This window comes from Pelodiscus sinensis, chromosome 2 (genome assembly GCF_049634645.1).
Source record: "Pelodiscus sinensis isolate JC-2024 chromosome 2, ASM4963464v1, whole genome shotgun sequence".
NCBI classification, from domain to species: domain Eukaryota; kingdom Metazoa; phylum Chordata; order Testudines; family Trionychidae; genus Pelodiscus; species Pelodiscus sinensis.
This window is the reverse complement of record NC_134712.1, coordinates 69,882,857-69,898,718: the sequence shown is the minus strand read 5'-3', so window position 1 is coordinate 69,898,718 and position 15,862 is coordinate 69,882,857. Positions and strand designations below refer to the sequence as shown.

The window sequence follows — 15,862 nt, the reverse complement described above, 5'->3', positions numbered from 1 at the left end:
AATGAATGACAGACATATTAAGTAGGGGATAGTAGCCCACTCACACTGAAAGACTCACATCTGACATGCTCCTTACATCAGATAGTAGAGGAAATAGAATTTCCAGGTTGTGCTTTTATTACAACATTCCAAGAATAATGTCCTGCTCCCCAAGAGTAACAGATACCTTTAGCTTTGCTGTCTACCTCGTCTCCAGGCAAACCCAGCCTTTTCTTCCCAAAATTGGGCCCCAATGGTTTCAAGGCTGCCCTCTGTGATTTCTCACTCCGCTTGCTAACAAACAGCATGGATGAAGACAATGATTCAGAGGACGAAGGGACTGTATATTCTGCCAATGTGTCAATACTGCTTCCTGTTAGCCAGTTAAAAGAGCTTCTTCCACCTGTAAAAAATATAGAAAAATAATATACCAGTATGTGACTTCATTTAAGTCAAAATATGTACAAAACTGGTCACTTTCCCTCTAAAAAGTGTACAGTGCCCATATTAATAATCTGTTTATGAGGAAGGGAAGCATCAGCATTCACATGTTGGTGCAACCAGTAGACCAAATTCAGTGATGCATCCTGGTCACATGCCACTTGAGGAACATTACTCATTAGTGAAGAAGTCTGATGAGTAATGTTCCTCAAGCGGCACGTGACCAGGATGATATACACTGTGCAGAGACCGGATCCCCTCTCATCCATTCCACTACAGCCACAAATAGCTGAGTGGATTTCCTGAATGGTTTTTTACTATCAGTATAGAAAGCTAGGACCCTTCTCATGTCCAGTGTGTGCAGCACCCTTTGTCTAGCATTAGGAGTATGGTTTTGGATAAAAAACTGTGAGGAAGATATCTTGACCCAGGTGGAACTGGGAGATCACCTTTGGCAAAAAGTTCAGGGGTGGCCTGAGCTTGCACCTTGTCATTGAGAAAACCATATAGGGGGTTCCGAACAAAGAGCTCTCCACTCAGGCACCCTCCTTGCCAAGGTGATGACCACCAGGAAGGCCACCTTCATGGAGAAATGAAACAATGAACACTCAGTCACTGGTTCAAGTGAGGTTCCCATGAGTTTATTGAGCATCAAGATAATGTCCCTCGTAGGTAGAGGTAAGTGAGAAGATGGATATAACATGTCTAACCTTTTCCTAAAGCAGGTTACCATCTGATGACCAAAAAGGGAACACTGGGAGCACCCAGAGTGAAAAGCAGACATAGCTACCAGGTGAACCTTGACAGGTGGGTGGCTAAGCCCTGTGTTTGTAGATGCAAAAGATAATCCAATATTACCGGGATGGGTGTACTCATGCGGGAGAGATCTCATTCTGCATACCAGGTAGAAAACCTCCTCCACTTGGCCAGGTATGCCACCCTAAAGGACGGCTTCTTGCTTCCCAAAAGAACCTCCTGCCCCTTGGACGGAGCACTGAAGCTCTAAAGGATTGAACCATCTAGCTTCCATGCTATGAGATGGAGAGAGTGCAAGTTCAGGTGTCTGAGATGCCTTGACATTGAGTTAGGTGGTCTGGGACAAAGGAAGGGCTATTGGTGTCTCCACTGACAGAGTAGAGTGGAGAACCAATGTTGGCACAGTCACACTGGCGCCACCAGGATTAGGCGCGCCTTTCCCTGTGGGCTTTTAGTAGGACACCACCAAATCCAGACTGTCACACATTCGTACGTAGACTGAGATGAGCCACCTTTGGAGGGGTCTGAGGTGCAGTCATGCATATCTGAGCACATGGCAACATGACACCATGTGATCCAGAAGGCTGGGGTATGTCCTCATGGTTGAGACAGCATACTGGGTGAGAGTGTGCACCAAGTTCCGTATCACCTGAGACTGCGCTTCTAGGAGTATCACCCTTCCCTGAGTTGAGTCTAGAGTTGCTCCAATGATATTTATTCTTTGCACCAAACTCAAAACCAATTTCTCATTTAGGAGGATGCCCAGGCAATTGAACAGCTCTAACGTGAGTCTAACATGCATGAAGCTATTCAGGGAGGTTGCTATCAGCAATCCATCGTAGAGGTAGGGGAGTACCTGGACACCCCTCTTGCGCAGGAAGACCACTACCACTGCCATACACTTGGTAAATACACAGGGGGCAGTGGAGAGGCTGAAGGGGAGTGCCACAGATAGTTTTTGTTAGCCACTGTGAATCTGAGGTACTGTGAATCTCTTTTGTTAGCCACTGTGAATCTGAGCCACTGTGAATCTGTGACATTGAAAGATCAATATGTGGATATATGCATCCTGCATGTCAAAGGCAGGTAACCAGTCACCCGGATCCAGACAGGGAATAATGGTGGCCAAGGAGATGATTCTGAAAACGGTTACTTACCTTCGTAACTGTTGTTCTTCAAGTTGTGTTGCTCATACCCATTACATGCAGGTACATGCATGCTACATGCACATGTAGGAAGTTTTTCCCTTAGCAGTACCCACTGGACCAGCAGGGGAGCACTCTGGAGTGGAACCGCTATAACAGCTAATATACACCCCTGCTGGTCCTCAACCCCCTCGGTTCCTTCTTACCAAACTACTCCAAAGAAGGGGCAGCAGGAGGGATTTGGAATGGACATGAGCACACATCTTGTAGAACAACAGTTATGAAGGTAAGTAACTGTTTTTTCTTCGAGTGATTGCTCATGCCCATTCCATTTAGGTGACTCCAAAGCAGAAACCCCAAGAGGTGGTGTTGGAATTTTAACCTTCTACTGAGCGGAGAACATCCTTGCCAAGAGCCACATCCTCTCTAGCGTGCTGAGTCAGAGCATAATGGTTGGCAAAAATATGAATTCAAGACCATGTGGCAGTCCTGCAGATATCCAAAATAGGGACCTGAGTCAGAAAGGCCATAGAGGAGGCCTGTGCCCTAGTGGAATGGGCTGTGAGAGGAGGGACTGGAATTCCAGTCAGACTATAGCACTCCCTAATGCAGGAGGTTATTCATGAAGAAATTCTCTGGGTGGAGAGTAGGTGGCCCTTGAGCCTCTCCACAATTGCCACAAACAACTAGAGGGACTTACGAAAAGGCCTTGTCCTGTCCAAATAAAAAGCCAATTCTCTCCTAACAGCTAGCATGCGTAAAGACTGCTCTTTACTGGAAGCATAGGGCTTAGGGTAAAAAAACGGGAGAAAAATGTCCTTGGAGACATGAAACTGAGACACCATCTTTGGCAGGAAGTTGGGATGGGGGTGTAGCCTGACCTTATCCTTGAAAAAGCCTGTGTAGGCAGGTCTGGAGGTAAGTGCCTGTTACTCTGACACCCGTCTGGCCGACCTAATGGCCACAAGGAATGATACCTTCTGGGAGAGGTGTAATAACAAACATATTATCATAGGCTCAAAGGGGGCCCTGTGAGCCTGTTCAGGACCAAGTTAAGGTCCCACTGAGGGACAGGCTGATGGACATGCAGGTAAAACCTATCCAGCCCCTTCAGAAACTAATTGACCATGGGGTGCGCAAAGAGCTTTGTGCCCCCGGGGCCCAGGTGAAAAGTGGAAATAGCCGCCATGTGATTGACTGAGGAAGAGGATAGCTCCTGAGCGGGACCTGGGTATCTGTGGGAGAGATCCCCTTCTGGGCAACCCAGACAAACAAGCACTTCCATTTAGCCAGATAGGTAACCGTAGTGGAAGGTTTCCTGCTCCCCAGCAGGACCTCTTGCATTTGCTCTGAGTACTGCAGCTCTGCTGCTGCCAACCAGGGAGCTTCCAGACCATTAGGTGTAGGGACCACAGGTTTGAGAGGCAAAGTCTGCCCAAGTCCTACGTTATGACATCCGGATACAGCAGGAAGGCGATCAGTCTCTTACAAGAGAGGCTCATCAGGGACATGAAACAGTGGGCCAGACTGGCATAATGAGGATGAGGGAGGTCCTGAATTCCCTCATCCTCAAAAGCACTTTGTGCACCAGAGGGAACAGGGGAAACACATAAAGCAGGCCCTCTGGCCATGGGGTGATGAGAACATCCCCCAGGGACCTGCAACCTAACCCTATGAGGGAGCAGAACCTGGGACACTTCCTGTTCTGACGTGTCACAAACAGGTCCAGGAGGGGAAAATCCCACTTGTGGAAAATTTGGAGGGCCACATTCCCCCTGAGAGATAACTTGTGGATGGTGAAGGATCTGCTTAACTGGTACGCCAGAGTATTCTGTGTCCCGGGGAGGTAAGAGGCAGTGGGGTGAATATCCACCCCAATACAGAGTTCCCATAACTGAAGGCTTCCAGGCACAGGGGAGGGGAACGTGCCCCACCCTGTTTATATTGGACACTGTCATTGTGCTGTTGGACAGGATGAGGATTGTCCCTCTTCTCTCTCTCCCCACTCTCCGAAAGATGGGGTAGGAAGGCCTGGCATGCGAGGTGGACTGCCCACAGCTCCCTGCCATTGATGTGCAGGGAGAGTTCCTCTCAAGTCCACATACCTTGAGTCCACATGTCACTGATGTGGGCTCCCCATTCCGTGTCAGAGGCGTCCATCACCAGTCGCAAGTTTGGGAAAGGCCTGGAGAATGGGACTCTGGCACAGACCACCTCCTCCTGCATCCACCCGAAAAGGTCCATCTTTTTGGCTTTTTTGGCCTGGGGGGCTGGAACTGCCTCTCTCTCTCTGACACCACAAGAGGAGGAGGAAGGGGGTGAGAAAATAGGAACTCGCAACCCTTTGGAAGGGACAAAGTAGTTCTTCTCTACTCCCTTTTCTGTGGGAGGTATGAATGTAGTCAGACTGAATAATTTTTATAATTGGTAAGGCCACCCTTGATGACCCTTCTTGGGATGGGTTGTCCACCATGGGGTCCTCCAGTTCCTCTATTTCCTCCACAGGGAGGTTCATGTTTTGGGCTACTTGGTGCAACAGGTCTTGGTATGCCCTATGATCAACTGGAGGGGGCGCCACCATGGAGATACCCACCACCACTTCATCCAGGGATGAGGAAGAAGCAGCATGCAGTGGTAGCTTATCTCCCGAAGTCTCTGGGGGATGGTGGGCATAAGCCTTCTCCTCTACCGATCTGGGCATGAAAGTTGGCTTGGGGCCTCAGCTAGCGGAGCTATCCCCTCCTGAGGGGCGAGACAGCAGCCGAAGGTGCCCTTGAGTGATGTCTATCCCAGGGAGAATGGAACCAGTGGCTCGTAGAGACCATCACCCGGGGACTGGTGGTATGCCCAGGGTGTACAGAAGGGCCATTGTATAGAGGGCAGCCACTGTGGTTGCCATGGTGCTGGGGGAAGGGGTGGGGGGCTCACATCTACAGTCAGTGCGGCTCTATCAGGAACACATCGACGCTGCGTTAGACTCCGACTCTGTGAAAACCGATGTGCTGCCGATGATACCAGTATTAGTGTCGGTGCTGTGCAAGTGGATGCCCTTGGAGACCTAGACTGGTACCGGAAGAATCGAGACCTGGAACAGTTCTGGTTCCCTCTTGATCTCAACCTGGTCCAGGACCAAAAACGCAACCTCAACACTGAGCACCATGGTTCAACTCAGTGCTGGTCTTGGAGAATCTCGCCCCATCTTGGGAGCCCAGTGACAGAGTATCTGTTGTGGCTGCTGGTGTCGTGCACTCTGCCAGCAGAGGCGACCCATCTGAGGACGAGGAAGAACGAAGTGGGACTGGCCCACAAAAGCTCATTACCTAATAAACCATCTTGTTAGTCTTTAAAGTGCTACATAGTCCTGTTTTTTGCTTCAGCTACACCAGACTAACACGGCTACATTTCTATCACTATTCCAGAGACTGTGGGTGTCACAGCATAGTGGGCTTGCCCCTCAAATGGTGTAGTTTCAGCGATGCCAGTGGTTTAATCTGCACCCTAGATGCCTCAGTCTCCAAAATGTCTATGAGGTCCTGGGCAGCCTCATAGGTGTTGGGCATCGATGGCAAGTTCAATACTTGCATTGGACTTGTATGTTCCGGTGAAAGCCCATGTGTCGGACTCAATGGCCATGCCCCTGAGTTGACGGTAAGTTCTGGACTTCCTGCACTGGACTGTTTACACCATGCCTGGCCCTGCTGTGGGTGTAACTTATGAGGTGATCTGCCTCTGCCCTCTTTTCTGCCACGTGGCACCGGAGAAATGGACTGGTGCCTTGGCACTGTAGTCTTTGGCACTGGAGGGCTCTAGCACCAGGAGTCCTTGGCAGCACCTGCTCTTGGCACAGTGTCACACACTGAGACCAGGGTGCTACACAGCAAGCTGGCCCCAGTGCTAATTTCTCAGCCTGAGGAGTTTCGGCACCCCCTCCATGAAGAGTTGCTGGAGCCTACACTTCCAGTCCTTGAAATTCCTGCAGATTTGCACTTCTCAGTGCAGTGTTCTTCACCTAAACAGCAGAGACACATATTGTGTGAGTTGCTGTTAGGCATAGCCCACTTACATACAGTGCATGACTTGAAGCCTGGGGTGTTAGGAATGCCCCAGCGCCCCAGAGGGACTAACAGTCCTTGGGCACTTGCCCACTTCTTTTTAAGATTTTTCGACTGAAGGAGGAAAACAAGATGAAACACTATTCACTAGGGACTAGAAGCTTGCCAAGGTATGACAACTTGGAGGTTCCAATGCCATCACGGACGGTAAGAAGGAACTGAGGGAGGAGTTAGGGTTGGCAGTAGTATAGATGCACTAATTTGGTGGGTGGGAGCAAGCGGGGAGCTGCTCCCTACAGTAGCTGCTAGGGGAAAAAGTTTCCAACACTCGTGCTTGTGACCTGCTTGGAATCAACATGAACAAGCACTCGAAGAAGCAGCCAATCTTTTAAACTGGATATGATACTTTAAAAAAATAGACCGAAGGAAAGAAAGCGTCCAGGGGTTACTATTTTTGAATTGGAACAAATCAATAAGGGTATGTCTACACAGGGTATTTCCCAGGCTTCATTTGCAACTCCGGTTGCCTACATTACCACCCTAGTTCGAACTAGGGTGGTAGTGTAGACATACCCTAACATACTTCAATTTACAACTGGCTAGTGTTTAGATTAGAAAAGAAAGCATTATATTCACTTGTACCTTTGTTTCAAAAGAAGTATACACAAAAGGAAGCAGAATTGTTTCTTTGGGAAACAGGAGAGCTCCAGCACATGGTCATCTGTACTTACTGACATTCTGTGTTGGTGTAAACTCATACTGCTGTTGGGTAGCCCTCACTTGACCACCTAGTGACCCATGAGTTGAAAGGGATCCTTCTTGAGACCGATTCCTCTTGGCACTTTGGGAAGCTTGAGTCTCCACAAACATTGGTGTGAGAACAGTACTTCGGTAACGCCAGTTGGAATCAATAGTGAAGTCCTATGTATGTAAAAAGATCATAGTAAAAGCAAAATGAATTGAAACTTTTTCCAGCAGTGAAATAAAATGGCTAGTATCCAGGGCTGGATTATAAAAGAGGCTTTAGGGGCTGAAGCCCAGGATCCCAGGCTGTATTCCTGGCTGGCTCTGCCTAATGGATGAGAGAGGCAGTACTACATGCTGCTGTTCCCTCACCCTTTCCAGCCACATCACCATGACTGCAGAGAAGCTCTATATCCCTGCACACACCTGCAGGCTTTTCCCCTGCCACTTCCCCTGCTACTGCCACACACCAGTCAATGGAAGTGCACGGTAGCATGGAACCATTTGTTCTCGCCCACCAAATGGGAGACGCACCAGGTAAGATTCCCCAATCCTCCACTCCACTCCCACATCTAGACCCCCCACACAGCTCCTGTATCCTACCTCCCAAGAACCTACACCTCCCACTCGCTCCCAGACCCCATAGCATGGTAGCCCCTTCCCATATACTGAACCCCTCATTTTTGTCTCCAGCCCAGAACCTGGTGGGGGCCTACATAATCTACTAGCCCCCCAGGGCCCCAGAAGAGTTAATCCAGCCTTATTAATATGTAATTTACCTCTTTAAATTCAGCATTGACTGGACTCCTTAACATATGACAACTGTTTGTATTTCAGTAACAGTGTAAGATCTTGGTTCAAATACACAACAGTCACTTAGCATAAATTCTGCTGTGATAACACCTGAACCATCATCTTGATTCTTTATTAACTTATCTTTCCAAGCTATAGGTGCCCTTTTATTTAAGGCATACAATGCATTGTCTACCAAAAGGATCTCTGACAATTAGCATACAACATATGTAATAATCACTTCTGTTATAATTATCTTTGGTTTTTTAAAATAAAAAAAACTTTACATTTGAAATGTTATTTTCCTAAAATAAATATCAAACTTCTAAGAATTTGAATATCCCATAACTATCTCAGCTGTTATCTTTATAGCACAGAGCACACGTTCAAGTCTCCTTCATTATTACAGCTCTGTTTAACTCTTGCTAAGGTATTACTACACTGATAACTAGACACTGCTGCACAAAGTATTACACAAAGTTATAATTTACCTGAAATTTGCATTCAGAAAGTGGATGCTCAAATATTTTTCTAGAATAATCTGGGCTCTTTCTGGTCATTTCAAGCAGAAAATTCGTCGCTAAACTCAAATACTGGGTTTCTATCTTGGTAGAGTATAAGGAATTTAACAAAGACAACATACGATCGAGGGTATTTGTAGGTAACCTAGTTTCATCACTCCAAAAATTCCTAACAATCAATCTGTAAAGAGAGAGGAGAGACATATTTGGAAACCAACAAATGGAACACTATAGAGTTACATAAGGCTTGACTTTAAAACTTCCAAGTTTTTTTTTTAAATGAATAACAAAATCTGTAAGAAGGATTAGTTCTCAAGTTATTTATTTCTCACTTCTTTACCTCAAACAGTCACACTGGCTTAGGTTAACCATCTCATTTTCCTCTCTCCACCCCCAATCTGAAGTTCATCTAAATGATATTAAAAGCTTTAATACGGTCACAAGAATTGTTTTATATTTTCTCAGTTTGAATTTTACTTATTATTATTAACTCATTTTCATCCAAACAAAAGAGAGATTGTGGGCAAAGACATTTAAACACACCTTTTTTCCTATTGGATTTCACTATAAAAGAGGAAAACAAAAATTTCCTCCAACATCAGATCTAATTTATTTTTATAGATCAAAAGTGCTCGGGGTACGTCTACACTAGCTCGTTAGTTTGAGCTAGGTAGGGTACTTAGGGCAAGCGGAGTTGCAAATGAAGCCCGGGATTTAAATATCCTGTGCTTCGTATGCATTTTCTCGGGCGCCGCCATTTTTAAATCCCCCTTAGTCCAAACTCCGTGCCCGCTTGTCCTAATTACCCTACCTAGCTCAAACTAACAAGCTAGTGTAGACGTACCCTGGCATAAGAACTGTTTTATATTAATATAGGATTAAGTCTAATATGAACCAAATATACTTACTGCTTTAGGGCTCCCATTGACTTAATAGGCTTTAGACAAAGTCGGAATGTAAAATCCCATTTAAAATGTTAACTGGTTAAACTATATGTTTTAATAGGTTAACCAGCCCACCATGGACAACAGGCTGTTGGAGAAGCTCCCTGCCCATGGCATGGTGCAGTGGGCCGGGCCAGGCAGGGCCCACTGCACCACGCCATCGGCAGAGGGATGTTCTAGCCCAGCCAGGCATGGTCCACCACATCAGGCTGCTCTGGTCAGGCCAGGTGCCAGTTAACATTTTTTCTGATTCTCAATATTTCAGCTAAACATAATGAAACAGAATAGAATACATACATACTTCCTAAAATGTTGACCTTTTGTTAATTTTATACAATAGAACCTCATTTATAAGACCCTCCCTTAACCAACTCACCGCATTTACTCAACAACCAGGACTACAGGATCAGAAATGGGATATATCCTCTAAGGCCACTTGATTGCATCATATTTTTACACTGTCCAACTTATCTAGTATTTTGATTACTTGATCTGGCCCCAGTCCCAATTAAACCAGTAAAATGAGGCTCTACTGTACTTTTAAAAGTTTATACTATTGTCTGTATTTGCCAAATGTGTCACAGTTAGTGATATCGTATCAGAAGCTAGGACAAAAAGATGCCAAAGTCTGGAATGGGATTGGATAAAATGTGGCCCATCCAAAGCCACCTCTCCCCCCACCAAGCCCCAGTCTCAGAAATGTATAATGAAGACTATGCCCAGTCTGGGGATTCTAGAACCCAGAAGATGTTGGAAGGGCAGGAAGGCACATGTCTTTGGGAGAGAACTGCAGAGAGCAGTCAGCCAGAGGCTCCATCTGGTTCAAGCAGAAGCAGCCAAAGCAGGTACTTTTGGACATTCCAGTCAAAACTGTTGAATGTTGTTAGACTCTCTGCCCTAACCCTCTCCCAGTCCCTCCATCCTCACAGCCTCTTCATCTCACCTTCCCTGTCTTGTCTTCCTCACCTCCCTTTCCTTTCCATTTATCATATCTCCTCCTAACTAAACCCACAATCCCCAAAAATAATTGTGCATTTATATGACTTTTGACTTCATCACAAGGTTTATTGTGCATGTGTGTTCCATTCCTTCCAAGACTCCATTCCAAGCCTTATGTCTTGCTTGTCTATTTAGACCAGTGTTTCTTAAACTTTTTAAGACCGAGGAACACCAAACAATATTTTTTTTTATGAGGGGAAAAAAAAGCCCCCAGGGTAAAGTTGTTGACCCTGCTCCCCCCCCAAAAAGGAGGCTTGTCCCTTTAAGGGCAGCCATTTTTTATTCTGTTCTCTCCGTGGCACACCTCCAACTGCCTCTTTAAGAAACGCTGATTTAGACTGTAAGCTCTTCAGGACAGGGACATCTCCTACGCCTGTAGAGTGTTTAGCTCAATTGGGCCTCACAATGGATTAGCCCTTAGGTGACCATAAACAAACATGATAAATAGCAATAGTGTTGCCAAGCCTCTTCATGAAATATAATCAGAAACTGAAATATAAAAAACTATATCTTCCAATTAAAAAAACATTAAGGAAAAACAAGAGATCACTTTTCAGAAACAAACATGAAATTTTTGAGTGAGGTGTATCTACTACATATACTGTTTACTGCTTAATAGCCTAAAAACCCCTACAAATATGATGTACAAAACAAAACTAAATCATATTCAAGAGTATCATCTTAGATGACTGATCATAGCATTCAGAGTGCTAACTTACTGTAGTCCAGAGTTTTCATCCATTAGTCCCTGAAGTAGCATTTCTTTTGCTAGTTTAAACACTTCGTGAGAATCTTCATCTCCTTGGCTTTCTGGATCCCTGATGTGAAATAAAAAATAAAGACAGTCTTACTGACGTCTCTCTCATACAATTTGCAACAAAAAGGGGAAAAAAGGAGAAATCAAGCCACATGCCCAAACAGTCTCAACTTGGCCTCACTGCAGTGCACGTGGCTTATACATGCTGCCTTCACTGTCCCAAAATGATTTGTTTTGTATTTTGGACACATAACTAAAAAGAATGTTAGCTTCCCCACTGCAAAACTCTAGCAGAAACATGGGTTTATACAGCTTTTTATTGCAGTGTAGTTGGAGAGATTAAACTCAAGAAGAAGGTATAGCACTGATTTTGGCTAGATACTAAATTTTGTTGTTTTATAGCTGTGATTTCACTGCAGTGTAAGTGGCCAGCAGACACATGATCCCAAGATTGATGAAGAAGAGTCATCTAGAGTGATTGTATTTTAGATTCTTTGTTTTTGAAGGAAGAGGTAGAAAGAAACTAAGCAATGCTACTCATCAGAAATTTCTGCTGGAAACAATACAACTGATGTTTCAGAGAAGATATGCAATTACTGGCCAGAAATAACATTTTTTGTGTTCAGTTCTGCAAGGTATTCCCAATTCCCAATGGAGTGTTTTGCCAGAATGAATTCTTAGCACTAAACACTACTTGAAGGTGCGGGTGATCTTTTTCCCCAACAGAAGGCAAGCTCTTTTCTTTACCCTATGAAAATTTAACAGAAGGCAGAAATACACTGCAAAGGAATGTAGTAATAGGGTGTGAAATAAGACCAATTTCCTATAATAAATCAAACTTAGCACTTAGTCTCAAAGTGCTTTAAAATATTAAATAATTCACAAAATCCATGACAGGTGAGAGAAAGTTACTGATCTGTAAGTGGAGGTTCTTTGAGCTGCGTGGTGCCCATCTGTATTCTACTGTGTGTTTACTCATGTGCACAATGCTCCCAGACCCAGAGAATTTGAAAGTAGAGTCACATTGGCCTAGCATATACACTGGCTTACTTAATGCCTGTGACCAATAGGATTAAGGGCAGGGCTAAAAAACTGTCTTTTCAGTTCCTTCTTTGCCATAAACAAGAGAAGTTCTGAAGCACAGAAGGAGGATGAATAGTGGAATACACATAGGGATGACACATCTCAAAGAATTTCCAATAACAAATCAGTAACTTTCTCTTCTTCTCCGAGTGAAAGTCCCTATGTTTTTTCACTGCAGTGATTGACAATCAATGCTTGGGGGATGGTGCAAGAATATAAGCAATAGAACTGAGAAGAGGAGACATCACTTCCCCAGGTGAGTACCGTAGTTCTAAGAATGCTTGCTAAAGATCTTGCTAAAGATCTTAGAGATCTTTGTCTCTAAGGGACTGGAACAAATCCAGCTGTATCTTGGGGCTTAGCTATAGACAATGGATCATGTGATGTGTCCTAGATGGAAGCTGGAGGTATGCAGGTAAGTATAGCTAGCAGTCAGTAGGTTCCAGTATAAGGTGGTGTTTAAGTGACTATCACTTATTTGCACTATGGTATCCATGAAGTGGATCTCTTCAGCGGACTAGTGGACTACAGAGGAATGTCAGGCAGATTTTGTAATTCATCAGGATACAAACTTCTCCAAGGAAACACTGGTGGGCATCGATGATCAAAAATGATTGTGGGCAGCAAGTGCATAGTTTGAAGCCTGCAGCATGGTCCAAGTATCCAAAAAGGGAAGGATTCTCTCAAAAAACCTAAATCTAATACTTAAGAAATCTATTAAACACTAAACTGACAAGTTGTTAGAACTAGTGTGATGAGTTCTAGGAGTATTAGCCAGCACTCGGTGACTAAAGGGTTAAACTCCGGTAGCTACAGGCATTGGGCAGGGAACCAGGAGAACCAATGGGATAGGATACAGTGCTAAAATCTGAATTGAAGAAATATACCTGAGATATACCTACTTGCTGCTCTCTTTGTGGAGTTAAACTAGGAGTCAATCAGACAGAATTACCATGCCTACAAGGAATATTGGGCATGGGAATGGATTGGCCTTGAAATGGATTATAAATAAATAGGAGGAAAATATATATTTAGTCACGATCAGGTTATTTTCTTTGTTTTGTTGTTTGATTAACTTCTCTGCTCTAATTCCATGTGTACCCTCCTTCCCCATTCACTGTATGTAAGCTGTAGCCCAGAGATACTATGTTTCTCAGTGTTTTAATCTATTCTTTTCTCAGTTGCTCTGTAACACCTAGCAACCAAGTATGATTTGTCAAGTATTTTTTTTTGTTCTGTTAATAAAATCACCTTTTTAAGGCAATGATTTGATTCTTGTGTCCTGGAAGGTAACAGGACGTCTGTGCGTGTGCCTGCTTAGACTGTGAAGTCAGCTATCAGAGATTGCATTTTTTTTTCTTTTTTAAACTCTCTTGTGGTAAAAGAGGTTATGATACTCCTCTAAAAAAAACTTCAAGTGCTTCTTCCTGGGTTTCAGGAGGAGTTTTTACACTTACTGGTGGCAGCAATCTCCCAAGCGCAGGAAATCTGTGACCTTGGGGAGTTTTTGTAAGCAGAAGCCTGCAGAGGCAAGGTATTTAAGGTCTCTTGAGGGGCCGCCTGCTGCACTCAGAATACCAGAGTGGGGAACAGCTATGACAACTACTAACAATACCAAATCTAAATCTTATCTTGTAGGACAAATCCACAACTATGGAAATTAGAGGTTCCAACCCAGACCAGACAGAGAAGAGATGGGACTGGAGAGATGGGCAGTCCTCCCGATCCATGATCTTCTCTGTCAGAGGTAGGAGGTGAGCCAGGTGCATGCACAGACCAACGGATGCTAATTTAAAATTCTCTGGCTCTGGGTGCATGGGTAAAACACAGTGGAATACAATAAGGACCATGACTAGAACTACATAATTATAATTCCCATTTAACAGATGGGGAAATGAAAATAGACAAGTTTAAGTGAGTTTCTGTAGGTCTGTATCAAGAAGAAAATTAGAACTTACGTGATAATACCTTTCTCTCACTTTTTACACAGGGAAAGGAACTATTAAGATCATTTTCATGTAATTGATCTTATCCAGTTGGAAGACAGTACTTGCAACTAAAACCATACCTGTAGTTATCATAAATCCACATCAGGATGTCATACATGCGTTCCCGACATACTGGAGAGGGGTGAGAGATGAATCCTGTTATTCCAGGAAGAAGTTCTCTTAGTTCTAGTGGTTTCAGCTTAGGTATCATCTTGTATAAGATATCCAAACACACTCTCTGCCTTTCATCATCTCTAATAGAGACAAGATCAATTGCATCGGTTTAATTATTCTATTTATAGTTATGCATACAGCAGAACATTAAAATAACATTTAGTAATTTCAAAACAAGTAGTCCTATGGCACCTTCAGGCATGTCTACACTGGGAAATTATTTCAAATTAAGTTATTTCAAAATAACTCCTGAAATAACCATTTTGAAATAATGCTATTCCTCTTCACAAGCAGGAGTTGTTATTTAGAAATAACAAGCCTGGTAGTGTGGACACTCATCTTGTTACTTCCAAATAACTGCCTGGTGTAGACATACCTTTAGAGACCAACAAATATATATATATAGTAGCATAAGTTTTCATGAGCATAACCCACTTCTTCAGATGAGATGATCTTTAACAATTTCATATTGCATTATCAGTCTAACCAAACTGACTACTCGTTAAGGATGAAATCCTGGTCCCACTGAACTTTATGGGAATTTTGCCATTGATTTCACCATGTCAGGATTTCACAGTTTGACTAAAGAAAAAAGCTATAGTAAACACAGTTTTCAACTTCTATAGGAGGAGCAGAAAAACCCTGCCAGATTTTCTAATCTACATTTGCTCAAAGAGGAGAACCAGGATCTCTCCCTCCAAAAGAAAAAAACAAAACCCCAAACCGTCAAACTGCAAATATACATGGAATGTAAACTTCCTTCGTTACTAGAAAAACACGATGATATAAAAGTTATACTATGTGGCCATGTTGCTAAGAGGATTGTGCCTTGGTAACATGCCCTCTTACCTGTGACTCATGACTTGGATAAAATCTTTACTTTTTAGTTGTAAGTAGAGATCAGTAATCTCTTCTGCACGGTACATCACTACCTCCAGACAATATGTTTTCAGAACACCATGAAGTTTTGGTATCAAGAAGAATACTGTGTTCATAAACCTTTACATGACCAGGTGTCCATAAAGCAAAAACAAAAAAACCATTATATTACAGTGGTATCCAAACTTTTCCTTTTGTGCTCCCCATTATGAGTAATGAAATCTGTCCACAGCCCCCTCAGTTACTGCACAATTGGTTCTATAAAGATGATGATTTTTCTATATACAGCGTATCATATGATCTCACTATACCTGTCAGCAAGAGGAGGAAAGTTCTTTGCCACTTTATTTAAACACATAATAAACTTGTCATCTCTGGTGCTTTGATGCTGTTTTAACTGTTTTATGACACAGTCATAAACTGGACCCTCAAATATCTGAAAGATCAGAAACATTTTAGCATTAAACAAATGCCAACACCAGAAACACAGGAATACTCAAAATGTAATAATACTATTACATGGGGAATATTTTAAGTTACAGTGAAACTTCAAAGGCTTAATCTTGACATTTATGACAATTCACAGGAATAATACAATATATGTGGAT

At 43.5% G+C, this 15,862-nt stretch overlaps 1 protein-coding gene across 1 annotated transcript in view; it reads right to left on the bottom strand.

Annotated features, from left to right (window-relative positions):
- Nucleotides 1-15,862, bottom strand: part of PRKDC (protein kinase, DNA-activated, catalytic subunit) — a 195,881-nt gene that overhangs the window by 76,484 nt on the left and 103,535 nt on the right. Inside the window, exons 53-59 of the mRNA XM_006112163.3 lie at nt 15,566-15,690; nt 15,225-15,374; nt 14,282-14,455; nt 11,093-11,191; nt 8,401-8,611; nt 7,105-7,294; nt 167-382 (exon numbers count right to left, since the gene is read on the bottom strand). Coding sequence (XP_006112225.2) covers nt 167-382; nt 7,105-7,294; nt 8,401-8,611; nt 11,093-11,191; nt 14,282-14,455; nt 15,225-15,374; nt 15,566-15,690 — 1,165 coding nt within the window. The remainder of the gene's footprint in view (nt 1-166; nt 383-7,104; nt 7,295-8,400; nt 8,612-11,092; nt 11,192-14,281; nt 14,456-15,224; nt 15,375-15,565; nt 15,691-15,862) is intronic.